Source organism: Lacerta agilis, chromosome 2 (assembly GCF_009819535.1).
Source record: "Lacerta agilis isolate rLacAgi1 chromosome 2, rLacAgi1.pri, whole genome shotgun sequence".
Classification (NCBI taxonomy): Eukaryota; Metazoa; Chordata; class Lepidosauria; order Squamata; family Lacertidae; genus Lacerta; species Lacerta agilis.
Genome location: NC_046313.1, coordinates 110,387,489 through 110,414,371, shown reverse-complemented (window position 1 = coordinate 110,414,371; position 26,883 = coordinate 110,387,489). Strand labels below are relative to the sequence as shown.

At 44.6% G+C, this 26,883-nt stretch overlaps 2 protein-coding genes, 1 long non-coding RNA gene and 1 pseudogene across 3 annotated transcripts in view; 3 read left to right on the top strand and 1 right to left on the bottom strand.

The window, feature by feature from the left end:
* The window catches only part of LOC117042662 (oocyte zinc finger protein XlCOF6-like), a 54,388-nt gene that overhangs the window by 2,219 nt on the left and 25,286 nt on the right, over nucleotides 1-26,883 (top strand). The window contains 1 exon segment of the mRNA XM_033142249.1: nucleotides 257-643. Coding sequence (XP_032998140.1) covers nucleotides 272-643 — 372 coding nt within the window. The 5' untranslated portion in view covers nucleotides 257-271.
* Nucleotides 1,980-26,103, top strand: LOC117042990 (zinc finger protein 271-like). Its single transcript, XM_033142612.1, has 5 exons — nucleotides 1,980-2,517; nucleotides 2,925-3,051; nucleotides 5,307-6,643; nucleotides 12,624-12,629; nucleotides 24,925-26,103. The coding sequence occupies exons 1-5, from the start codon at nucleotides 2,152-2,154 to the stop codon at nucleotides 26,101-26,103; spliced, it is 3,015 nt and encodes a 1,004-aa protein (XP_032998503.1). The 5' UTR covers nucleotides 1,980-2,151.
* LOC117042862 lies at nucleotides 13,657-21,047 on the top strand. The gene is made up of 2 exons (XR_004426091.1): nucleotides 13,657-13,778; nucleotides 20,980-21,047. It is a non-coding gene; the product is annotated as an uncharacterized LOC117042862 (long non-coding RNA).
* LOC117042815 lies at nucleotides 15,001-15,808 on the bottom strand (annotated as a pseudogene).

Below are 26,883 nucleotides of genomic sequence, written 5' to 3'. Positions count from 1 at the left end.
TTCCTACCACTGCCTTGGTCCTCCCACCCCCAAATATTATTTGTAGTTCTGTAAACCTTGGGGTTTTCCCGTCTTTGGATAACTTTCTCTTGTGCATGGGTGGGGGCGTTTGGGTGACATAACGATTGAAAATCAGAAATAGAAAGAGTAATTATATACAGTATTTCAAAAACTGGCTAACGTTTAAATGCTTTTGTTTTCATTCTTGAGTTTTATTCCACACTGGAATTTTACCTTGTGTTTATTTCCTTTCCAGCAGAGTAGTGTGAAAATGGAAGAGCAGGGGCTGAGAAGACCCATTCAAAGGGAGAGACTGGAGTCCAAAGGAAAAAGATCTCCTGCAGGCCAAGATGAGACCTTCAGAGATCTTCTGCCTTGTGCAGATTTATGTGAAATTAAGAAGGAGGCAGAGGAGGGGCAGTCACAGCAGCACTGGGATGCCCAGTGGCAGGATTTCCTGAAGACGATGCACCATCCTCATTCAAGCTGGGAAACCCCACTGGCTCCCAGTCCTCCCCACTCTGGGGATGCTGTCCTCCTGGCCTCCTTCAGGGGAGCTGAGGATGACAGCCAGTGGTCCAGCGGGAGAGCAGGCAGGACAGACCAGACCCTGCCCCCAGACACTGAGGGGCTTCTGGAAAAGGTAAGTGCCCTTCTCTCACCTGGGTTTCCAGCATCTGGAGGTCACAGGTCCAGCACCTCTAGACATGGAGGTTCTGTTTAGCTATGGTTTTGAATATTCCTCCTCCCTGCACTTTCTCTCTAATCCACTTTAAAAAGGCTTGTTAGACCAAACTTTAGTATACATGGGAGGTTTGCAGTCATATCTCCTGATGTTCTTACTTTACCTCAACAGCTGCAGGGGACTCTGAATTTCATCAGAGCAGAGGCTGTGTTGGAAGAGGTGTCCTTCCGTCAACCCCCGTTTTCCTCACCTAAATTGCCTCCATTTCCAAAATGCTCTTTGCTTCCCACTGAGGTTAAAATCTCGGCGCATCTTGCAGCCTCAGCAATCTCATGTGTAGTGCAAATAGAATAACACTGGCCTACCCTATAAAGCTGTTGAAACATTTTTAAAGATAATGGCCAGGTTCATATGACTGAATCACAGCCTGAAAAGTGAGGTTACAAATAGGCACAGTTTTTAATACATTGCTGCAGCAAAGTTATCTTTCTGATAGCGCAGGAGGAACAAAACATTTATGGGCTTAAGGCTGCATTGATTCTGGAGGCTACATTCCAGTGAGCTGTGTGGCCAATATATGCACATGCATGCACACACATCTTGCATACATACAAGTCTTGCAAACACTCTCTCAAGTATGCAGAGACACACACAATCAGCATGTTTTGTCCTTCCAACCCCAGTGCTGGGTTGGGGGAGAAATAAGAGCACAAGACTCTGCTGAATTAGCAATGAGATCTAGGAAAAAAGACCCTTCTGGTTGTTCTTTAGAAACCCTTTTCAAAGAGCACCCACGGGGATCATTTATCTCCAGATCACAGCTTCTATCCTATCTCAGCACTGTGCTCATTTTGTTGTTTGGTTTTGTTGGTCAAAATTCCCTTTGTTTGTTTGTTTCTTAGGCTCTGCAGAAATCATACATTTAAATCACGTGGCTTCCCCCAAAGAAACATGAGAACAGTAGTTTATTGCTACAGTTCTCAGCACCCTTAACAGACTGCTGCTTGCAGGATTTCTTGGGTGAAGGCATATATTTTAAATGTTAGGTGGGACTGTCGCAACCTTAATCATGTACAAAGATCTGTTATTGCCTTTCCAACATGCTGGAAGTTGCAGCCAGAATCAGCATTCCCTGGTCACTGAACATGCTCACTCCTCTCACTGGGTTGTTTTTGGATTTCCCTACTACTGCCTTGGTCCTCCCACCCCCAAATGTTATTTGGCGTTCTGTAAACCTTGGGGTTTCCCCAAGTCTTTGGATAACTTCCTCTCTTGCATGGGTGGAGGCGTTTGGGTGACATAACGATTGTCATTCACAGCCTGAAAATAATAAATAGAAAGAGTAGTTATATACAGCAATTCAAAAACTGGTTAACGGTTAATTGCTTTTGTTTTTATTCTTGAATTTTATTCTACACTGGTATTTTACTTTGTGTTTATTTCCTTTCCAGCAAGCTAGTATAAAAATGGAAGAGCATGGGCCGAGAAGACCCATTCAAAGGGAGAAACTGGAGTCCAAAGGAAAAATATATCCTGCCAGCCAAGTTGAGACCTTCAGAGATCTTCTGCCTCAGTCAGATTTACATCAAATTAAGCAGGAGAAAGAGGAGGGGCAGCCGCTGCAGCACTGGGATGCCCAGGATTTCCTGAAGACGATGCACCGCCCTTGTTCAAGCTGGGAAACTCCACAGGCTCCCAGTCCTCCCCGCTCCGGGGAAGGTGTCCTCCCAGCCTCCTTCAGGGGAGCTGCAGAAGTCAGTCAGTGGCCCAGCGGCAGAGCAGGGGGGACAGACCAGACCCTGCTTCAAGACACTGAGGGGCTTCTGGGAAAGGTAAGTGCCCTCCTCTCACCTGGGTTTCCAGCATCTGAAGGTCACAGGTCCAGTTCCTCTAGACATGGAGGTTCTGTTTAGCTATGGTGGTGAATATTCCTCCTCCCTGCTGTGCAGTCAGGTGAAAGGCTTCTTCATATCCCCCCTCATCGAGTCGAGACACAATAGTTCAGAATGGGCCAACACATGTGAAGCATTCTGAATAACAGGGCAGCCCTGCGGAGGCCTACTTGGAAGCAAGCCACATTGAGTTCAGTGGGACTTACTTCCAGGGAAGCATGTATAGGATGGCAGCCTACAGTTCTGTCCAAAAGCTCCTTAACATTATTAACTCACCCAGGGTCTCTGCCAGGCAGCTTCTCGAGCTTTTCCTGATGTCCTAATTTACATCCTGATCTCTGTTCCAGGAATCGTGGCCTGTGGAAGATGTGGTTATTAAGTCCCCAAAGTCTGAGGAGGATCCCTTGGACACAGAGAACACCCAACTCTTTGCAAAGGCTGAGAGAGAGAGTGAAGAAGATACCAGCTTTCTGGGTAAAGGTTGGGGTCTGGGTTCTTGGGTGCTTTTTCAATTTCCTCTCTCCTGCCTGAAATTCTCAGAAAAATGGGATTGCCAGAACCTCTGAGTTAGCTTTTTCCAACATACTAACCTCCAGAAATTATGAGACTTCCAACTCCCCTCACCCACAGTCAGCATGACCAATGGAATGATGGGAGTTGTAGTCTTAACAACTTCCAGAGAGCATTAAGTTGGAGAAAGATGCTGTGGGAGGAAAGCCCAATGATCAGCCCCTAAGCAGAAAACTTCTCTTGGGACCAAAGTAGATGCAATGTTAAATGCATGGAGAGATGAGAGGGACAACCATTATGTTTGGCAAGCTGACATGTTTTCTGTGATGGAGTGATTGACACAGCACAATACTGAATTCCTCCCATAGTTTTCTTCCCCATGAGGTTTTGTGTGCCATCGGTGTACACAGAAGCATTGAATTTGTAAGCATGTCTTGCACAGTTTTGTGCAGGGAGGGCTAGAAAGAAGAAGTATAAGCAAATTGTGTAAACTTGCCAATGTTACAGACTGGGGTTGTGTGTGAGAGTGAGTGTGTGGTATAATATTTTATAGCACCCCTGTAATTTTATCCATCTCTAAGCTTACATGGAGAAACTGTGGTACAAACTTGGTATAAATTTCAAAATAAGTACACAAAGCCAAGAAAGAGACTCACAAGTTTATTTGTGGCACCCGATTTCCTCGTCAAGAATCCACTTTGTCAGAGCGCAGTCCACAAAAGCTTAGGCTATAAAACATTTATCAGCCTTTCAGGGCTACAAAAGATGAATCAACAGAAGCATAGTTAGTCTATGGACTTCCATCCTACAGGAGACAATGACAGCCAACAACTTGAATAGCTTGAAAAAAAGGATTAGACTCATATCTGTGCTCTGCCCTCCTGGTCATAGGCAATGATACTTCTTAATACAGTGGTACCTCGGTTGTCAAACGGCTTAGTAGTCAAACAACATGGAAGTACCGGTATGTGTTCTGGTTTGTGAACTTTTTTTGGAAGTCAAATATGCTCCGTATTGAGTGTTGAACTTCCAATATAAGTGCCAAATTTCTCTTTTCAGTGCCACACTTCCGTTTTCAGTGTTACACTGAGGTCTGTCTGTTTTTGATATTTATTTTGTGTCTTTGTGTCTTTTTCATTTTGTTTGATTGATTGATTGATTGACTGCAAAAGCTGCAAAACCAAAAGAACCATTAGCAGAACAACAATTGAGATAAAGAAGCAAATTATTTCCAAGCACGAAAGTGGTGTCTGTTTAAGTGGTCTGGCACTTAATTATTTCACAGTACAGCTTTTGTTTTTGCTATTTATTTTACATTTTCGTTTTGAGGCTTTTTCGGTTCATTTTGTTTTCATCACTGTGTGGAACCCTATTCAGCTATTGATTGATTGATTGATTGATTGATTGTATGACTGTGGAAATGAATTTAAAAAAAAACCTATCCAAACAATGACAATCATCAGTGCAGGTAAGAATTTTTAAAATCATGTACAATACTGTCTTACTTATTTTATAGTTTCATTTCATGGATCAGTGGTCTTATAAGTTTGTAAAATTCATGTTGAAGTACTGTTTTAGGGGTTGCTTTTTAAAATCTGGAAATGATTAATACATTTTGCATTATTTTTTCTGCAAGGCGTGCTTTTGTTTTGAAATGCTTTTGTTTTGGAACGTACTTCCGGAATGGATTAAGTTTGAGAACCAAGGTACCACTATAATAGTTTCTAGAAAGCACAAGAGGGCAGAGGGCTCTTGTGCTCCAATCCTGCTTGCTGGTTTCCCACAGGCATCTGGTTGGCCCCTGTGAGAACAGAATGCTGGACTAGGAGGGCATTTGCCAATCCAGCCGGCTCTTCTTAGGTTCTAATATACTGCAATATTCTCACAGTTGCATGTGCCATAACAACACTTAAGTTTTGCTAATTACTCAGAAAAGGTACTATTATTTGAACCACAGATTATTTCCTCACTTGAAAATGAAAAATACAGAGATGTGTTTAAGGAGTCCATTGCAACGTAGATCAGCATTATAAAATGCTGCTGCTTTATTAAGTGTGAATGATCATGTGTTGCTCTTGCCAATATCTCCTCCGCATTCCTAATAATCAGGAACAAAGTGAGGACAGTGGAGAATGGAGTCAATGTTAAAATAAGAGAACGTGCACATTGGGATTGACATGTGTTCAATTTCTTTCTTGTCTTTCTTGAATGTCTAACAGGATTCTCTTCCTCCCAAAGAGGTCAGGAAGATGATGGTCAGAATTCAATGGAGCCAGCTGTGAATTCATTGGGAAGAACAAAAAAACAGTGTAAATGCATGGAATGTGGGATGTGCTTTAGTCCCATGGGAAGACTGAGGATACACCAACGAACTCACACGGGGGAGAAACCATTTAAATGTATTGAATGTGGAAAGAGCTTCAGTAGAAATGGAGATCTTCGAATACACCAACGAACTCACACAGGGGAGAAACCATTTAAATGTATTGAATGTGGAAAGCGCTTCAGTCAAAGTGGAAGACTAAAAGTACACCAACGAATTCACACAGGGGAGAAACCATTTAAATGTATTGAATGTGGAAAGAGCTTCAGTGATAGTGGAAACCTTAGAACACACCAACGAACTCACACAGGGGAGAAACCATTTAAATGTATTGACTGTGGAAAGAGCTTCAGTCTAAATGTACGCCTAAGAATACATCAACAAACTCATACAGGAGAGAAACCATTTAAATGTATTGACTGTGGAAAGAGCTTCAGTCTAAATGCAAACCTAAGAATACATCAACAAACTCATACAGGAGAGAAACCATTTAAATGTATTGACTGTGGAAAGAGCTTCAGTCTAAATGCACACCTAAGAAGACATCAACAAACTCATACAGGAGAGAAACCATTTAAATGTATTGAATGTGGAAAGAGCTTCAGTGGAAGTGGACACCTTAGAACACACCAACGAACTCACACGGGGGAGAGACCATTTAAATGTATTGAATGTGGAAAGAGCTTCATTGGAAGTGGACACCTTAGAACACACCAACGAACTCACACGGGGGAGAAACCATTTAATTGTATTGAATGTGGAAAGAGCTTCAGTGGAAGTGGAGACCTTAGAACACACCAACGAATTCACACGGGGGAGAAACCATATAAATGTATTGAATGTGGAAAGAGCTTCAGTGGAAGTGGAGAGCTTAGAACACACCAACGAACTCACACGGGGGAGAAACCATTTAAATGTATTGAATGTGGAAAGAGCTTCATTGGAAGTGGACACCTTAGAACACACCAACGAACTCACACGGGGGAGAAACCATTTAATTGTATTGAATGTGGAAAGAGCTTCCGTCGAAGTGGAGACCTTAGAACACACCAACGAACTCACACGGGGGAGAAACCATTTAAATGTATTGAATGTGGAAAGAGCTTCAGTGTAAGTGGACACCTTAGAACACACCAACGAACTCACACGGGGGAGAAACCATTTAAATGTATTGAATGTGGAAAGAGCTTCAGTCAACATGGACACCTTAGGAGACACCAGAGAATTCACACAGTGGGAAAACCATATAAATGTATAGAATTTTCCACTCAGTGTTCCCAGAGTTCCTGGTAAGAGACGATGACTGTCAAGTCTATGGATGTGCAGAAAATAATTTGGCATTGATTGTTTTTTATCTTGGGGACCATGCTATTTAGCGACCCTCTCTTTTTATTTAAAAGAATTTATTGAATTTTAATAACAGAAATACACAAAACACAAATACATACACTACAAAAACCACACAAAATACACACAAACAAAACAGTTATTTACTCATCCTTATCATCTTTATAATCCTAAGCTTGGGACTTCCTCACATCCTCTCTTTTGCGTTTATTTCTAATCTTCTTTAGTAACTTTATAACATTGTTAAATCTAATCTTAATCTTACAATTATAATCCACACATCTTAAATCCTAAATCTTATTCTTATCAAATAAACATCAAATTCCACATCTCCACTTCTTGTAGCCTATAATTCTTCTTATTCCAATTTCAAATATATAAAAAACGACACATATTGACAAATACCTAAGTATTTCTTCCATCTCCTAGTCCGTTTCCCCTCTGGTGTCGGAGTGCTGTGGTCAGCCTTTATAATATCTCTATTAATTCATACTTTACCCCACCCCGCTCCTGTCCATCATCACCCTTCCCTTTACCTTCCCCATCCCCCACCGGTCTCCCCCCAAACATTCCCCCAGTCCAGTTTCTTCTTCCTTCATATTCAGTTTTGCTTCTTTTCCTTCTGTTATTTCCTTCAATTGTAGCCTCCTCTCCTCCAGAATGTAGCATTCTTCCTGATAAACAATTGCAGCAACTTTATCACAAAGTATCTTCCCTCCACTCTCAGCTCCGTATTGCATTTTCCATGCCTGTTGTTCTCGAACCTCTGGGCTGCCACCCCAGGAAGTGATGGGATCTCAGTATTTTTCCAGCTGCGCAATCCGAACCAAAGCCGCCATTCCTTGCCTGACCCAGACTCCTTAGCCAGAGGGATAGCGGTATCTCTCCTTTTACTTTAGAGTCCACAAAAAGAAATAAATCAAGCTCCCAATCTTCCCCCCAAACAGCGTTTTCTAAAGTATACAAAATCAGCGTTTAACTTTAACGCAAGTCTTAAGCGGCTCGTTTCATTGACGTTACTTTGATCTTGCCGCTGTCAGAGAGAGACGGACTTCCTCATTTTAAATCTCTCTCTGTAAGCCAAATTTCAGCATTTAGGTTAAAATTAAGCTCCGTACTTACAGAGTCCTTGTTTTAGGTCCAGATTGAGGAAAAGTGGAGAGCTCAAAATCCAGCAGTTCCCGCTGCTTTGTGCCTTGGGTTAGGGATGGCTTCTTCAGCACCGTCCCGGAGCCCCGCTCACTCAAGCTTCCCTTTTACAAGGGTTGCCTGAGAGCAGGGTCGGAACCTCTGGCACCCGCTAGAAACTCGGGTCCACGGGACGCTCCTCCCGTGGTTTAACAGAGCCCGCAGCGTGGTTGCGGTTGCTCCTATCCCCGAAGACACCGGAGCTGCCTCGGAGCCAAGACAGCTCCCGACTGCTCAGAATGGTGCTCACACCGGAAGTCCTGGCGACCATCTCTTTTTCAAGAGGTACCTGTAGACTGTTGATCTGGATAGCTTGGAATCTGGCTTTCTGGACTTTCCCCGCAATTCTGCATACTGCTCAGAACTGAGAGCTGGATCTGGATTTCCTGTGTCAGTGCATCATTCCCACCTACACTTTCGTGGTTAGTGAATATGGCTGGGTTCCTTTGGACCAGTTGCTAATAACCTTGTGTTGTTGTTCAAAATGGTTCTTTGGTGATAATGGGTTCCTAAAACTTTAATAAAGCACAGATCCCTTTCAAAATATTCATTCTCACCTTTTCCAGTGAATAGTTTGGTGCCCACCTGGATGTTTTGTTTCTTGCAGAGCGCCCAATCCTTTGGGGAAGTGGGTTTGTTCTGCTACAACTCCAAAGCAGCTTCAGTTATGCTACCTGAATTTGCCTGTTTTTGACTGAATCCCACCCTGAAACAGGGATGCTTTCAAAATGCCCTTCATCAGATGCATGAAGCATGAAGTTAGGTCTATACAAGTATGTAGTTACCGGTATATCTATACAAAGTGCATAGCCTTTGACCCTCCATATAGAAATGAGGAGGAATGATGAACTGGAATAGGTGGCTGAAAGGAAAGGTAACTCTCATGGCATGACCAAGGAACACCCTTGGGTCGGGGCAGGGGGAAGAGTCAGAAAGGGAACAGTTAGAAGGAGACACACAGGAAATGAAGGGAGAGGGGGGGAGAGCAGGGGGGAGCCAGGAGGTGACAAGGCTCTCTGATGCTGAAGCAGACCCTCAACACCGCACGGGGGGGCTCAGGGACAGATGGGGAGACTGCGTCTGTGCCTTCAGCACAGGAAAGGAGGGGGATAAAATGCAAGGATCAGAGGCGTCACATGGTACTTCCCCGCCTCTCATGTTGGAGGAGGAGCCGGAGAAGACCACTTCCCGGATCTGAACCGGATGATTCGGACACATGAGATGTATTATCCTGTTTGTACATATGTATAAAAAAGATATGTAAATACCTGTCTGAGTGAGCAGAGGGTGTTTATTGCGAAGAGCACACACACCTTCACAGTAACCTGGGAACTTCATGCTGATTGACCACCCCAGCTCCCTGACCTCAAGAAAAGACTAGTCCAGGGAGGCAGGTGAGCATCACAGCTAAACCTCACGTTATGTTCTCCAGTAGCTATTTGCTCAGACAGGGCTATTTTCATTCAGTTCTTAGTGTGTGGGGTGTGTGTGTGTGTTTTACCTTCCCTTCCCTTCCTTGCAATCATGACAAAAATCAAACCTCCACGCCAATGCTTTGAGCCCCAGAAGAGGAGCTCCCCTTGGAGTCAAGGAAGGGGTTCAAGGGAGCATCTGGAGCCCTAAGTAATAAAATAATAAACTGTTGTGGTTTTTTGGTCCTCACTCGAAAATGGTGTGTGTGTGTCCGTCCTTGTCCTTGTGCCTTTGGTTATTTAGGGGTGGGGTGGGGGAAGAACCCCTCCCCTCCTCTGATGAACTGAGGCAGGAGAGAGGCAGCAACTGAAAAAGCAGGAAAAGACAGACCCTCCAAGTTTCACTATCTTCTAGGGATGTCCCTGATTTAGAGAATTTGTCTGGTTTCTAATTTGATCCCAGAATATCCCACTTCTCCTTAGGATGAACCCATTTTCATTGAAGAAATGTTGGAGGGTATGGAAAGATAACAGGGTTATATTGGGGGTGGGTGGGGGAGGAGTATGAAGGCCAGAACTCCTCCCCTCCTCTGCTGAAGGAGAGAGGCAGCAAAGGGAAAAGCAGGAAAAGACAGACCCTCCAAGTGTCACTATCTTCTAGGGATGTCCCTGATTTAGAGAATCCATCTGGTTTCTGATATGATCCCACCCAGAATGTACTGGTTCTCCTTAGGGTGTCACTACTTTCAATGAAGAAATGTTGGAGGGTATGGAGTTATCCGACCCCATGGCCCTGTGAAAGCAATCCTGTATAGGAAAGATTTTTAATGTTTAATGTTTTATTATGTTTTTAATATAGGTTGGAAGCTGCCCAGAGTGGCTGGGGCAACGTAATAAGTGTATAAATAGTAAAATTAGCTATATGGAACGGGGTGTCCCTATTGTTACAGAATTCCCCGTCACAAGTTGCACAAGCACAAAACACCCTACACTGTTCCACTTACACAACCCTGTACACGTTGTGCTCTTCTTTTACACATGGCCTTCCCCGTAGATAAGGGGCTCGGAAATCCTGGTTTCTTTCCCCTTACGGACTTCGTTCAATCATAAAATGAATGAACGTTCCGAAACAGCGCCCCTGGTGGCCAGCTCGCTGGTTGTTGTTGTTGTTCAGTCGTTCAGTCGTGTCCGACTCTTCATGACCCCATGGACCAGAGCACGCCAGGCACGCCTATCCTTCACTGCCTCCCGCAGTTTGCTGAATTAGCAATGAGTTCTAGGAAAAAAGACCCTTCTGGTTGTTCTTTAGAAACCCTTTTAATAGTGCAGCCAGGGGGATCATTTATCTACAGATCAGGGCTTCTATCCCATCTCAGAACAGTGCTGATTTTGTTGTTTGATTTTGTTCGTCAAAATTCCTTTTGTTTGTTTCTTTCTTAGGCTCTGCAGACATCATACATATAAATCACGTGGCTTCCCCCAAATAAATATGGGAACTAGTTTTTTGCTACAGTTCTCAGTACCCTTAACAAACTGCTGATTACAGGATTTCTTGGGTGAAGGCATATATTTTAAATGTTAGGTGGGTTTGTCGCAGCCTTCTTCTTGTTGTTGTTGTTGTTGTTCAGTCATTCAGTCGTGTCCGACTCTTCGTGACCCCATGGACCAGAGCACGCCAGGCACGCCTATCCTTCACTGCCTCCCGCAGTTTGGCCAAACTCATGTTAGTAGCTTCGAGAACACTGTCCAACCATCTGATCCTCTGTCGTCCCCTTCTCCTTGTGCCCTCCATCTTCCCCAACATCAGGGTCTTTTCCAGGGAGTCTTCTCTTCTCATGAGGTGGCCAAAGTACTGGAGCCTCAGCTTCAGGATCTGTCCTTCTAGTGAGCACTCAGGGCTGATTTCTTTAAGAATGGATAGGTTTGATCTTCTTGCAGTCCATGGGACTCTCAAGAGTCTCCTCCAGCACCATCATTCAAAAGCATCAATTCTTCGGCGATCAGCCTTCTTTATGGTCCAGCTCTCACTTCCGTACATTACTACTGGGAAAACCATAGCTTTAACTATACGGACCTTTGTCGGCAAGGTGATGTCTTTGCTTTTTAAGATGCTGTCTAGGTTTGTCATTGCTTTTCTCCCAAGAAGCAGGCGTCTTCTAATTTCGTGACTGCTGTCACCATCTGTAGTGATCATGGAACCCAAGAAAGTGAAATCTCTCACTGCCTCCATTTCTTCCCCTTCTATTTGCCAGGAGGTGATGGGACTAGTGGCCATGATCTTAGTTTTTTTGATGTTGAGCTTCAGACCATATTTTGCGCTCTCCTCTTTCACCCTCATTAAAAGGTTCTTTAATTCCTCCTCACTTTCTGCCATCAAGGTGGTATCATCAGCATATCTGAGGTTGTTGATATTTTTTCCGGCAATCTTAATTCCGGTTTGGGATTCATCCAGTCCAGCCTTTCGCATGATGTATTCTGCATATAAGTTAAATAAGCAGGGAGACAATATACAGCCTTGTCGTACTCCTTTCCCAATTTTGAACCAATCAGTTGTTCCATATCCAGTTCTAACTGTAGCTTCTTGTCCCACATAGAGATTTCTCAGGAGACAAATGAGGTGATCCGGCACTCCCATTTCTTTAAGAACTTGCCATAGTTTGCTGTGGTCGACACAGTCAAATGCTTTTGCGTAGTCAATGAAGCAGAAGTAGATGTTTTTCTGGAACTCTCTAGCTTTCTCCATAATAGCTCGCTTGTACTGCAGGCTTGTTATCTTGACAGGTTAACAAGGTGTCAATACAATGTTTCCGCAGTCAATTGACCATGACTGATCCAATCAAAATGTTGCAACTTTGAGATACAATGTTTCCGTTTTGTTTCTGCATGTTTATTCTTGACTATTTCGCTTGTAAAACGAAGCCCTGTTGAAATCTAGTGACAGGGCTGACCTGGGACTTCATCCTCCATGATCTCCGAGGCGCGGCAGCACGTACACAGCAGACTCAGGAAACCCGACTTTCCCGCCTCAGCATCGCCAGACGGAAATATCTGGTTAACAAAAGACCACTGCTCAGGAGTGGATTCCACTCAATGGGACCATGCTCAGCCCTTTCCTGGGGCAATGCCACCTTTTGTTCCCTTGGACAGCTCATCCGGGAGGGGTATGGCAAGGAGCAACTCAGGTGTGAAACTGCTCAGGTTTCTGCTCCAGCCCCTCCCGTCTTGTAAATATTCTGATGTAATGTTAGGGGTGTATCTTGGTGAAGGGGGAGGTAATAAAAGTTGGGGACACTTCTATCTCGGGGCTTCCATCTTTCCTTCGCTGTGAGGAGTGGGAGCCCTGTCGCGACAGTTTTTGCCTCTAAATAAAGACCAAGCCTCCTGGCTGCTGTTTGCTCTATACTTTGGTGGTGGTCTCCAGTTTGTCCAAGAAAGCCCTCGGATACCTCCGTTATCACTATTTTCATCAGAGAAATGTTGGAGGGTATGGAAAGATAACAGGGCCTGACCCTGGCATTGGTTGCTGAAGCTAAGTGGATTGCATGACCCCAGCCAGCAGAGCTGGAAACTGGACTGCCACCTCCAGCAAGACATTTGGGCAGCAGGGAGGCATCATCCCAGCATTCCTGAAATTTCGGGAATTGTTAATGATGAGGATTTGGAAACCAGTTTCACACTTGATCACGAGGAGAGTTACTAATAGAACATACTGGATAGTGTATAAAATGCCAGATATATTTCAATGAAGCAGCTTTCTAATCAAAACCCACTTATTACAAACGACACAGTAGGGTATTGAAAAGGGAAGGGTGTTTTGTTTTGTTTTTAAAAGATTTTTTTAACCACTGGAGTACTGTGCACACAATTTCAAGGTCACATTACACTTTATTTCCACTTTTTGCACATGAGGCTCGAACTCACAATGCTGATCATGAAGTTGTTGTTGTTTAGTCGTTCAGTTGTGTCCGACAGGCTCAGCTATTTGTGTACAGGCAACACAGATGGTGGTGTGTGAAGACCCCTAGAGAAGGGTGGCAAAAGTTTGTTCCCTGCAGCTGCAGAGCTAGGATTGGACGAGATGTAATAGGGTCCATCTATTTGCCCTGACAGTGAAGAGCAGAACCTCCAGGATCAGAAGCAGCGGGCTGCAAATACGAGGGCAGGGAAAGCAGCAAGGCGGTCTCGCCGCCTGCACGGTGCATTCGCCTTGCAAGGGGGCGCATCCAGCCTTGCAGCCTCCCACAGCCAGTGAGCTCCGATGCTCAAAGAGGCAGGAAACGGGGCCAGTCGGGAGGACTCGAGAGCGGCTGCACTTTCCTGTCCCCCCGCCGAGGAGAGCGGAGGAGCAGCGGCCAGTGGCCTGGCGAGTTTCCCCGGAGAGGAGCCGGATTCCGGTGCAGGGACGGAGCGAGGAGTCAGAGGTGCAGGAGGCGGGGGGGGGGCAAGAAGGAGGGGAAATGCACGTGCGCCTCGCTTGGCAGGATCAGGCCACGAGTCCAGCCGGAGGCTGCAGGGCGCCCCCCAACTGGGCAGGAAGGGGAAGGGGCGCAGCTCGGGGGCAGGGTATCTGCAGGAGGGCACAGGGGCAAACATCTCTAGGTCAGGCTGGCACGGACCCTGCCTGAGACCCCGGGGAGCTGCTCCCTTCAGTTCTATATAGACGATGCTGAGCTCAAGGGGCACAATGAGGGGGCCAAGGCAGCTGCTGCTTCGCGATGGAGGCTGCATATAGTCGCCCACTGATCAGCGGCGTATCTGGGGCTTCTGTCTCCCTGAGTTTGCCGCCCCTCTCCCTGTCCCTCATCGGGGAGCCCCTTCCTCTTCCACGGTCCTCCCTCCGCTCCGACTGTCCTTCCCTCTCGCCTGCTTCTGCCTCCCTGCGGTGGCTGCAAGGGCGATGAGTGGGTTGAGGGGGCGGCAGCACAGGCACAAGCTCACGCTCCCCCACCGGTGGAGAGGGAAGGCGAGGAAGAGCAGTGCAGCAGGGAGGGGCCCCCCTCACTCTGCAGCCTCTGCCAGTGCCATTGATAAGCCTATTGCCCTCCTTCGTTAATAGCCTTTTAAATCTCTCTAATCATCTTTTGATAATGAGATTCAATGAGATTCATTTAGCAAGGAAATGGATTCTTTTGCCTGCCTCAAATCAAGGTACACGGAGACTACACGTGGAGGTTCTGTTGATCTGTCACGGCTAATAAAACAGCTAATAGATCTATTCCCCAGAGAATGCATCTGATCTTTTCCCAAGCTATCAAAGCTAGTGACCACTTGTGTTGGCATGTAAATAAGTGAAAGATGCTTAAGCCTGTCTCTTTAAAGTTTTTATCTTTCACCTTCCTCAGTAACACAGCTGAGTTTTCAGATAAAGGCTGGGAGTTAAAGTGGGTGACAGTTTTGAAAATGCAAAGAAGTGGCATATGGAAATGAATTAATGATAATAAAAACATTGTAAAAGAGTAAGGAAGGTGAAATTGAAATTAGCTATTAATGTTCAGATTATTACTCATTTCATTTCTATACTGCTTCATATTATTATTATTATTATTATTATTATTATTATTATTATTATTATTATTTGCAAATCCCTTTATTTTGTGTAGCTGCTTTAATCTGTACAGAGAGGAAGCAAGTTGGAGGCAGTTTGGTTACAAGTTGCTAATGAGAGAAATTGCCAGAGAATTCAAATTGTTACATACACAAACAGAACACTTTTATGCTAGGCTCTGAAATTTGTTTCTTTTACAAGTCTGGCAGGGAGGAGTGTTGGGAAAGCCCAAATGAACAGCTCGTTTTAAAATACAAAGCCAAGATTTGTGTGGGGGAGAAAACAATATTCCTCATTAGGGATGTAGAACAAGAATGTATAAAAGATACATCCCAAACAAGTAAAGGCTGAGAGGAAGGATCATCAGACGATGCCAAAACGTTTTGCTCTTTTTCTCTTCTTTGCCTCTGCATCTTCTGTGATTGCTGCCCCAGCCGAACTTTCTTTTTTTGAGCCTTTCTTCATCTTCTGTTGTAGTCTTACTTTCTGTCACAAGACCTTCAGTTGAAGCTGCAGGCATACCAAACCGAGCTGCTCGTGCAGCCTTCTTACTCTCCAAACTCACAGGTACATTGAATCTCTCTGCCTGTTTCTGCCTTCCCTCCGTTTGTGGAATTTCTGAGGCAGTTTTCACCACCTTCTTCTGTGCACCTACTTCAGTTGATTTCTCAATAGCTACTTCCTCTTTTATAGGAGCATCTGTGGGCTTCTGTTATTCCTCCTCTGTTTCTTCTCCTAAGACATCCTCTTCATTTGCCTCCTCCTCAGCATGCTGCTCAATATAGGTCTGGAGTCTGTTGATGAGATCCTGTTTGTTTCCTTTTGCCTCCAGGCCTCAGGCTAAACATTTCTGCTTCAGCTCAGCTAGCTTCAACTTGTGCAGCTCCACTGTTTCCGCCGCCATCTCCCCTTTTCACTGCTTCATATTTTTAAGAAAAAAAATCTCAAAGTAATTAGAGAAAAGTCTCAATGCAGTTTGTGTCCATAGGGTGTTGAGAACATGAACTCTGTATATCCAGGAGTTCTCTCCTCCTCCTCGTCTCAGATTTGATTGTTCTTTCTGATAGAGCAGGAGGAACAAAACATTTATGGGCTTAAAGCTGCATTGATTCTGGAGGACACATTCCAGTGACCTGTGTGGCCAATGTATGCACATGCATACACACACAGAAAAGAGATGCAGACCATAAGGTCACATGCACACACGCCAAATATACTGCATGTGAGGATCAGGTTGACCTTTGCATTGCTGGGAAATGAGGGAATACATTGTGTACGTGATTGTATAAAACACCAGCTGACATAGCATAAAAAGAATCGGAGCATACAGACATAGCATGAGAAGAATCAGTGCAGAAGGTGCAATAAGTTGGGCAAGTGTGGCATCAAGTAGTGAGTCAGTCAGTCTGTCAGTCTGAAATAATGAGCCTAGAGTCTCTGGTTATGGAGCTTAATGATGAGTTTAAAGTCTCGGCGTATGGTAGCAAATAATGAGTCTAGTGCCTCCAGTTAGTGAACGAGCAAGTGTCTCTGGTTATTGAGCAAATAATGAGTCCAGTGTCTCTGATGAGCAAGCTGTCGTTGTCCGGCTGTGAGGAGGCCTTGAAGACACCTCAAGGACTGCAGCTGGTGTTTGGTCTTCCTTAGGTGGCCCAGTGCTGGCACTTCTGTTGGGTCAGCTTGAAGTCCGGAATGGAATGGGTCAGGTCCTGGTGCTGGCACTGGTGCTGGAGAGCTGGTTGGACTACTGGCCTCACACCGAGCTGGAACCACGGTGAACCTGCAGAACTAGAAAGAACAACATAGCCTCGCCCCCCAAGTGCTCAGGGGCGCTGGTCTGTGAAGGCTCAATGGCCTGGGACCTGTGAAAGAGATTTGCTTCTGCTGCTCAGAATTAAAAGCGATAAAATTAAGGGAGGACAATAAATTGAGAGCACTTGAGAGGACAATAAGGTATTCAAGGTACACTGGATATTGCTCAGGATCCAGAATCTTTCCCCCTGTTTCAATCGATTGTAAAACAAAAATTTCAGTGCGTGATAGGCATGCTCAGTTGCTTGAACTCAGAGGCAGGTGAAGTTGTTTTAGCTTTTGCACTCTGATGAGACACCGGAAGCCTCCACTGGGTCTGTGAACAGACTCGAAAGTTAACCCATGCAGGCTTCAAACGATGAGCGTTTCCTGCTGCTCAGAAGCAAGGGGAAATAGAATGGCTGCAGACATGCCACAAGTAGAACATTGCAGTGGGTAGCAAAAAGAGGGGCAAACTCAACAGATTTTATCAACTTTGAGGAGAAAATACAGCTATGGGCTGAAACACAAAGGGACTGCTCACAAATTTTAAACAGAACATCTGAAAAGGGCTGAAAAAGCAAAATTTTACTGTTCTCTGCTGCTGAGCAGAGAGGATGCATTTTACACTCAAAACCACATCCTGAGGAAGCTGAAACCGCCACTCCTTGGCTGCCTGAGCTGTTCACTGAAAAAATTATTGCTCTTTGCTGCTAAACACCGAGCAGTTGGTCCTGACTGACAGCCGATGGATTTTAAAAGGGAATACACTGGGGGCCAAGCAAACGAGGGACTTTGGGTGAGTTAAAAACTAAATATTGGAAAGTGCAATCTGCTGAGCAAGAGAAGTTTGCAATAGGGTCATAAACCCTAAAGGCCATGCAATAAGGGCTAAATCAGAGCATTTAAGCTACAGCCCATGAGAGCAGCCTCCTCTACTGAGGTTTGCCAGGGCTTTTGCACAGGAATAAGCAGGGCTGTTGTTGGTGTGGGGTGGAGCCGTGTATGTCTGCTAAGCGTAAGGGTCTTGTGGACCCAGGGTGATCCACACGATGCTGGGCTAAAGGGGTATTTTAACTAGCAAAACGCTTGTGAGGTTGGTCAGTTGCGGAATTGAGGTCACAGGAGCTTTAGCAACTCAAACAGGGCTGTAATGGAGCTGCACAGCCTCAGCGTCAGTCACTTAAAGGCAGTGCTGAGAGAGGGGAAGCAGGCATTGATTTCAAAGGTGGCATTCATATTTCCGTAATAAATCTCTACTCCAAATGTTCAGATGCACAGAGAGCACCCATGGATGGGTGCTGGCACCTGTGGAACTACAGTGAGTGTGCACCATGAGCCAGTGCCGCTTTGGTGACCAGGCTGAAGCCTCTTTATGAAGGTCACCGAAGCTTCTTGAGAACAACTGTTGACCAGGTGAAGGGCTGTTGCGCTTGTCATATCACAATGACATTTGCATTAGCAAAAACAATACTATGTGGGGCCAATTTATAACTGCAGCATCTCCTTTATGAGAGGAAGTGTGAGCAAAATGAATCAGGAACCAGGGAGCGTAGTGGCTACACCCCCCCCCAGCAAGCTTCCTGCCACTACAGGCACCATAAAAAAAATCAGATTAGCAGTGCCTCGGACTGGCTTTCTTGCCGAGACCGGGTCCAAAAAGTGGGCACTTGAAGAATGCCATTACAATCAGCGTCAAACACACCAGGGATTTGTCCATTGTGGGACCTAGGGATAATCAGACCTTGGGCTGGAGGGAGAATGGTTTGAGCTGCTCCTGGCAGACTGCTCATGTCAAGTTTATGGTCTACCAAGACTCCTAGATCCTTTTCACATGTACTGCTCTCAAGCCAGGTGTCACCCATCCTGTATTTGTGCCTTTCATTTTTTTTTGCCCAAGTGTAGTACTTTACATTTATCCCTGTTAAAATTCATCTTGTTTGCTTTGGCCCAGTTCTCTAATCTGTTAAGGTCATTTTGAAGTGTGATCCTGTCCTCTGGGGTATTAGCCACCCCTCCCAATTTGGTGTCATCTGCAAACTTGATCCGGATGCCCTCAAGACTATCATCCAAGTCATTGATAAAGATGTTGAATAAGACTGGGCCCAAGACAGAACCCTGTGGCACCCCACTAGTCACTTCTCTCCAGGATGAAGAGGAGCCGTAATGAGTACCCTTTGGGGAGGAGTCTCCTGTATCGGTTTGGCGACTTTCTCTTTTTAACCCTCCATCTGTTCCACCTGCCCCTCCATCTGTTCCACCTGATAGCGCTAATGAAACCGGCTGCTGAGAAACTTCTCCTTGGGGAAGAAGAAGAGTCTGGATTTGATATCCCACTTTATCACTACCCGTAGGACTCTCAAAGCGGCTAACATCCTCCTTTCCCTTCCTCCCCCACAATAAACACTCTGTGAGGTGAGTGGGGCTGAGAGACTTCAGAGAAGTGTGACTAGCCCAAGGTCACCCAGCAGCTGCATGTGGAGGAGCGGAGACACGAACCCAGTTCCCCAGATCACGAGTCTACCACTCTTAACCACTACACCACGCTGGCTCTCCTGTATCGGTTGGCCTTATCGGGCTGGCACAAAGCGGCTGCAAGGACGTTTGCTTTGTAAATTTGGGAACCTATATTCTGGTACAGTGTATGTGAAAGATCTAAGAACTTAGAGGTTTGTGCTATTGGTAAAACATGCTTACAGCCTCTAGTTGCATTCTCCATAGATTTTTCCAATGGGATTGCATTTGGAGCATCGGTGGTGTCAGTCTGTCGCTGATGGATTGTCCAGATTCAGGGACAGAAGTGCTGGACAAGCCAAATTCATCAGCAGCTTTCATTACTTTGCTGACAACAGAATAAGGTCACAATGGGTAGCCTTGTTTTCCTGGGCATCTGCTACGCAGGTGATGGGACAAGCCATCCGTGGGTCAACAAGCTCTTCTGCAGTTAGGCAAGAAGATGCTTTAGCTTCCTTAACCTTTTGCTGCGCTGCAGGTCTCCTTCTCAGAAGGGGCCTCCATGCCTGCCAAATCAGGCGGACTTGAGGACTTGAAAGGATTGTTACAGAAAATAATTAGATCATTGGGGTAAGGGAAGAAGTTGCGGAGAAACCTGAGAAGCCTCTGCAGTTGGTTTCTAAACACTGGTTTCTCAGCAGCCGGTTTCATTTGTGCTATCACCGAAAAACCTGGTGGGGCAGGTGGAACAGATGGAGGGTTAAAAAGAGAAAGTACAGGCTGAACTTCTGCAGGGGTGAAACGCTGAACTGCGTCTTGGCAGAAGTACCAGGTCTGAAGGACCTGTATTGGAGCCCTAGGCTCCGAATGCAGGGTCTGTCCTATCTCCTCCCAGTCCCCTACCCGGAGAGTCCCGCTCTGAGGGTACCAGGGGCATCGAGCATGAATTTGTCGCAACAGAGCCTTAAGTGCTCCTACCAAGTGGGAAATGAGCCATGCCTCTGCAAAAGGTCACAGACACACACACAATCAGTATGTTTTGTCTTTCCAACCCCAGTGCTGGGTTGGGGGAGATATAAGAGCACAAGAAGACTCTGCTGAATTAGCAATTAGATCTAGGGAAAAATAACCTTCTGGTTTGTTCTTTAGAAATGCTCTTTAAAGAGCAGCCAGGGGGATCCTTTATCTCCAGATCATATATATCCTATCTCAGCACTGTGCTGATTTTGTTGTTTGATTTTGTTGGTCAATATTCCATTTGTTTCTTTGTTTGTTTGCTTTTTCTTAGGCAGACATCATACATCTAAAGCACGTGTTCCCCCAAATAAACATGGGAACTGTAGTTTATTGCTACAGTTCTCAGCACCCTTAACAAAACTGCTGCTCACAGGATTTCTTGGGTGAAGGCATATATTTTAAATGTTAGGTGGGTCTGTCGCAGCCTTAATCATGTACAAAGATCTTTTGTTGCCTTTCAAACATGCTAGAAGTTGCAGCCAGAATCAGCATTCCCTAGTCACTGAACATGCTCAGTCCTCTCACTGGGTTGTGTTTGGATTTCGTTCCACTGCCTTGGTCCTCCCACCCCCAAATGTTATTTGGCGTTCTGTAAACCTTGGGGTTTCCCCAAGTCTTTGGATAACTTCCTCTCGTGGATGGGTGGGGGCGTTTGGGTGACATAACGATTGTCATTCACAGCCTGAAAATCAGAAATAGAAAGAATAATTGTATACAGTATTTCAAAAACTGGCTAACGGTTAAATGCTTTGTTTTTATTCTTGAGTTTTATTCTGCACTGGTGTTTTACTTTGTGTTTATTTCCTTTCCAGCAGAGTAGTGTGAAAATGGAAGAGCAGGGGCCGAGAAGACCCATTCAAAGGGAGAGACTGGAGTCCAAAGGGAAAAGATCTCCTGCAGGCCAAGATGAGACCTTCAGAGATCCTCTGCCTGGTGCAGATTTATGTGAAATTAAGCAGGAGGCAGAGGAGGGGCAGCCGCAGCAGCACTGGGATGCCCAGTGGCAGGATTTCCTGAAGACGATGCACCCTCCTCGTTCAAGCTGGGAAACCCCACAGGCTCCCAGTCCTCCGCACTCCAGGGATGGTGTCCTCCTGGCCTCATTCAGGGGAGCTGCGGATACCAGCCCAAGGACCAGCAGAAGAGCAGGGGGGACAGACCAGACCCTGCCCCCAGACACTGAGGGGCTTCCGGAAAAGGTAAGTGCCCTTCTCTCACCTGGGTTTCCAGCATCTGGAGGTCACAGGTCCAGTGCCTCTAGACATGGAGGTTCTGTTTAGCTATGGTGGTGAATATTCCTTCTCCCTGCACTTTCTCTCTAATCCACTTTAAAAATGCTTGTTAGACCAAACTTTAGTATACATGGGAGGTTTGCGGTCATATCTCCTGATGTTCTTACCTTACCTAAGCAGCTGCAGGGGACTCTGAATTTCATCAGAGCAGAGGCTGCGTTGGAAGAGGTGTCCCTTCCATCAACCCCCATTTTCCTCATCCAAATTGCCTCCATTTCCAAAATGCTCCCCACTGAGGTAAAAATCTCGCCACATCTTGCAACCTCAGCAATCCTATGTGTAGTGGCATACCTTGTAAAGTTGTAGAAACATTGTTAAAGATAATGGCCAGGATCAGATATCTGAATTGCAGCCTGAAAAGCGGGGTTACAAATAGGCACAGTTTTTAATGCATAGCTGCTACAAAGTTACACTGAAACCCATGTTGACCTAAGTTTACAACAAAAATCTCTAGCCACCAGCCCATTCTCCTGGCCACCAGAAGCAGAATGCAACACTCCAGGAAGGATTCCTACCCAACCTTTAGTGAGAGAGGGCAAAAGAGAAGGACTCTGTATGGTTAGCTTCACAAATTAACCTGCCATGGTCCTGCACTGATAGCAAGGCTAACAAACAGGGGAACTGGGAATGTGCTACTGTAGTTCCATATCTCCTTACATCTGCAAGGGTCATAGGTTCAGTATATTCTGCAGACGCCGGAAGGATTTTTCAGAAGGGTCAACTTGAGTGTACTTGATGGATGCTTGGCGACAGCGCTACAATGCTAATTGCTTGTTTGGCAATAATTCTTCAAGTTAATTATGTCTTGCGTACTGTGTTATCGAGCTGACAGCCTGGATTCCTGACACCCAGGGTCTCTGCTAGTCAGCTTCTCGGGCTTTCCATGATGTCCTAATCTGCATCCCGATCTCTGTTCCAGGAATTATGGCCTGCGGAAGATGTGGTTATTAAGTCCCCCAAGTCTGAGCAGGATCCCTTGGACACAGAGAACATCCATCTCTCGGCAAAGGCTGCGGGAGAGAGTGAAGAAGAGGCCAGTTTTCTGGGTAAGGGTTGGGGACTGGATCATTGCGTTCTTTTGCAATTTGCGGAGGGTCCAGCAGAAGCCATTTCCTCTCTCCTGCCTGAAATCCTCAGACAATGGGATTGCCAGAACCTCTGAATTAGCCTTTTCCAACATACTACCCTCCAGACATCATTAGATTTCCAACTCCCCTCACCCACAGCCAGCATGACCAATGGAATGATGGGAGATGTAGTCTAACAACTTCCAGAGAGCATCAAGTTGGAGAAGGATGCTGTGGGAGGAAAGCCCAATGACCAGCTCCTAGGCATAAAACGTCTCTAGGGACCAAAGTAGATGCAACGTTAAATACATGGAGAGAGGAGAGGGAGAACCATTACATCTAGGAAGCTGACATGCTTTCTGTGATGGAGTGATTGACGCAGCACAATACTGATCTCCTCCCATAGTTTTCTTTCACATGATGTTTTATGTGCCATTGGTGTACACAGAAGCATTGAATATGTAAGCATTTATTGCACAGTTATGTGGAGGCAGGGTTAGGAAGAAGGAGGATAAGCAAATTGTGTAAACTTGCCGATGTTACAGACTGGGGTTGTGTGTGAGAGTGAGTGAGTGGTATAATATTTTATAGCACCCTTGTAATTTTATCTATCTCTAAGCTTACTGTGGTACAAATTTGGTATGAATTTCAACATAAGTACACAAAGCCAAGAAAGAGACTCACAAGTTTATAGTGGCACCAGATTTCCTTGTCGAGAGTCCACTTTGTCAGAGTGCAGCCCACAAAAGCTTAGGCTATAACACATTTATCAGCCTTTCAGCAGAAGCATAGTTGACGGACCTCCATCCTACAGGAGACAGTGATGGCCAGCAACTTGGATAGATTGAAAAAAAGGATTAGACTAATGTCTGTGTTCTGCCCTCCTGGTCATAGGCAATAATGCTTCTTAATACAGTGGTACCTTGGTTCTCAAGCGGCTTAGTAGTCAAACAACTTGGAAGTAAGTGTTCTGGTTTGTGAACTTATTTTGGAAGTTAAACATGCTCCGTATTGAATGTTACACTTCCAAAATGAGTGCCAAACTTCTGTTTCAGTACCACACTTCCATTTTCAGTGTTACACTAAGGTCTGTCTGTTTTTGATATTTATTTTGTGTCTTTTTTGTTTTGTTTTTGTGACTGTGTGGAAACTAGTATAGCTACTGATTGATTGATTGACTGCAGAATACTGCAAAACCAAAAGAACCATTAGGAGAACAACAATAGAGATAAAGACGCAAATTATTTCCAAGCATGAAAGTGGTGTCTGTTTAAGTGGTCTGGCACTTAATAATTTCAAAGTAGAGCTTGTTTTTGTTTTTGAGGCTTTTTCAGTTCATTTGTTTTCCTTACTGTCTAGGACTCTGTTCAGCTACTGACTGACTGACTGACTGACTGATTGATTGATTGATTGATTGTGTGACTGTGGAAATGGATAAAAGCCCCCCATCCAAACAATGACTATCATCAGTGCAGGAAAGAATATTTTTTATAATCTACAATACTGTCTTACTTATTTTTATAGTACAGTGCATTACTAATTTCATTTTATGGATCAATGGTCCTGTATGATTGTAAAATTCATGTTAAACTGTTGTTTTAGGGGTTGTTTTTTCAAATCTGGAATGGATTAATCCATTTTGCATTATTTTCTATGCGAAGGCACGCTTTTGTTTTGGAATGCTTTGGTTTTGGAAAATACTTCCGGAATAGATTAAGTTTCAGTACCAAAGTACCATTGTACTAGTTTCTGGAAAGCACAGGAGGGCAGAGGGCTCTTGTGCTCCAATCCTGCTTGCTGGTTTCCCACAGGCATCTGGTTGGCCCCTGTGAGAACAGGATGCTGGACTAGGTGGCCCTTTGCCCAACCAACAGGCTCTTCTTAGGTTTCAATATACTGCAATATTCTCACAGTTGCATGTGGTATAACAACACTTAAGTTTTACTAATTACTCAGAGAAGATACTGTTATTTGAATCTGAGATCATTTCCTCACTTGAAATTGAAAAATACAGAGGTGTGTTTAAGGAGCCCATTCCAACGTAGATGTGTATTATAAAATGCTGCTGCTTTATTAAGTGTGAATGGAGTGATCATGAGTTGCTCTTGCCATTATCTCTTCTGCATTCCTAAAAATTTGTAACATAGTGAGGACAGTGGAGAATGGAGATGGTGTTAAAATAAGAGAAGGTGCATATTGAGATTGACGTGCGTTCATTCTTGAATATCTAACAGGATTCTCTTCCTCCCAAACAGGTCAGGAAGATGATGGTCAGAATTCATCGGAGCCACCTGTGAATTTATTGGGAAGAACAAAAAAACAGTTTAAATGTATGCAGTGTGGAAAGAGCTTCAGTGAAAGTGGAATCCTTAAAGTACACCAACGAACTCACACGGGGGAGAAAGCTTTTGAATGTATTGAATGTGGTAAGAGCTTTAGTCAAAGTGGAGCACTTAGAGTACACCAACGAACTCACACAGGTGAGAAACCATTTGAATGTATGCAGTGTGGAAAGAGCTTCAGTAAAAGTGGAACACTTAGAATACATCAACGAACTCACACAGGGAATAAACCATTTAAATGTATTGAATGTGGTAAGAGCTTCAGTGAAAGTAGAGCGCTTAGAATACATCAACGAATTCACACAGGGGAGAAACCATTTAAATGTATAGAATGTGGAAATAGCTTCAGTAGAAGTGGAGCACTTAAAACACACCAACTAACTCACACGGGAGAGAAAGCATTTGAATGTATTGAATGTGGAAAGAGCTTCAGTAGAAGTGAATTACTTAGAACACACCAACGAACTCACACAGGGGAGAAACCATTTATATGTATTGAATGTGGAAAGAGCTTCAGTCAAAATGCACACCTTAGAAGACACCAACGAACTCACACAGGGGAGAAACCATTTAAATGTATGGAATGTGGAAAGAGCTTCAGTAGAAGTGGAAAACTTAAAGTACACCAACGAACTCACACAGGAGAGAAACCATTTAAATGTATTGAATGTGGAAAGAGCTTTAGTAGAAAGGAAACACTTATAATACATCACCAAACTCACATGGGGAAGAAACCATTTAAATGTATGGAATGTGGAAAGAGCTTCAGTCAAAATGCACACCTTACAATACATCAACGAACTCACACAGGGGAGAAACCATTTAAATGTATTGAATGTGGAAAGAGCTTCAGTGGAAGTGATGCACTTAGAAGACACCAACGAACTCACACGGTGGAGAAACCATTTAAATGTATTATGTGTGGAATGAGCTTCAGTCAAAATGGACAGCTTAGGAAACATCTGCTAACTCACACAAGGGAGAAATCATTCAAATGTATTGAATGTGGGAAGAGCTTCAGTGGAAGTGGAGCCCTTAGAAGACACCAACGAACTCACACAGGGGAGAAACCATTTAAATGTATTGAATGTGGAAAGAGCTTCATTCAAAGTGACGGCCTTAGAAGACACCAACGAATTCATACAGGGGAGAAACCATTTAAATGTATTGAATGTGGAAAGAGCTTCAGTCAAAATGCACACCTTACAATACATCAACGAACTCACACAGAGGGATAACCATAGATGTATGATATTTAGAAATATTCATAAGCGAATTCACACGGGGAAAACCATATACAGTAAATGTATGGAGTTTTCCACTCAGGGTTCCCACAGTTCCTGGGAAGTGAAGATGACTGTCATGTCTCTGGATGTCCAAAAAAGAATTTGGCACTGTTTATTTTCATTCTTGGGGGGCCATGCTCTTTGGCGATCCTCTCTTTTTCAATTTGAAAACTGAAGACTGTTGATCTGGATAGCTTGGAATCTGGCATTTTGGACTTTCCCCACAATTCTGCCTGTTGCTCAGAACAGAGAGCTGGATCTGGATTTCCTGTGTCAGTGCATCATTCCCACCTACACTTCCGAGGTGCGTAAATATGGATGGTTTTGGTTCCTTTGGACCAGTTTCTAATACTCATCTTTTGTTCTTGTTCAAAATGGGTTTTTGCTGGAAATGGGTTTATTAAACTTGAATAAAGCACAGATCCCTTTCAAAATATTCATTCTCACCTATTGCACTGAATAGTTTGGTCCCCCCTCCGGATGTTTTGTTTCTTGCAGAGCGCCCAATCATTTGGGGAAGTGGGTTTGTTGAGCAAGAACTCCAAAGCAGCTTTTGTTATGCAACCTGAATTTGCCTGATTTTGACTGAATCCCACCCTAAAACAGTGATGCTTTCAAAATGCCCTTCCTCAGATGAATGAAGCATGAATGTAAGCTTGCAGTTACATTTAAACCACTTCTTTTTAATTGGCATTGCAATAACTTGGAATTGTTATTGTTGTTCAGTCGTCC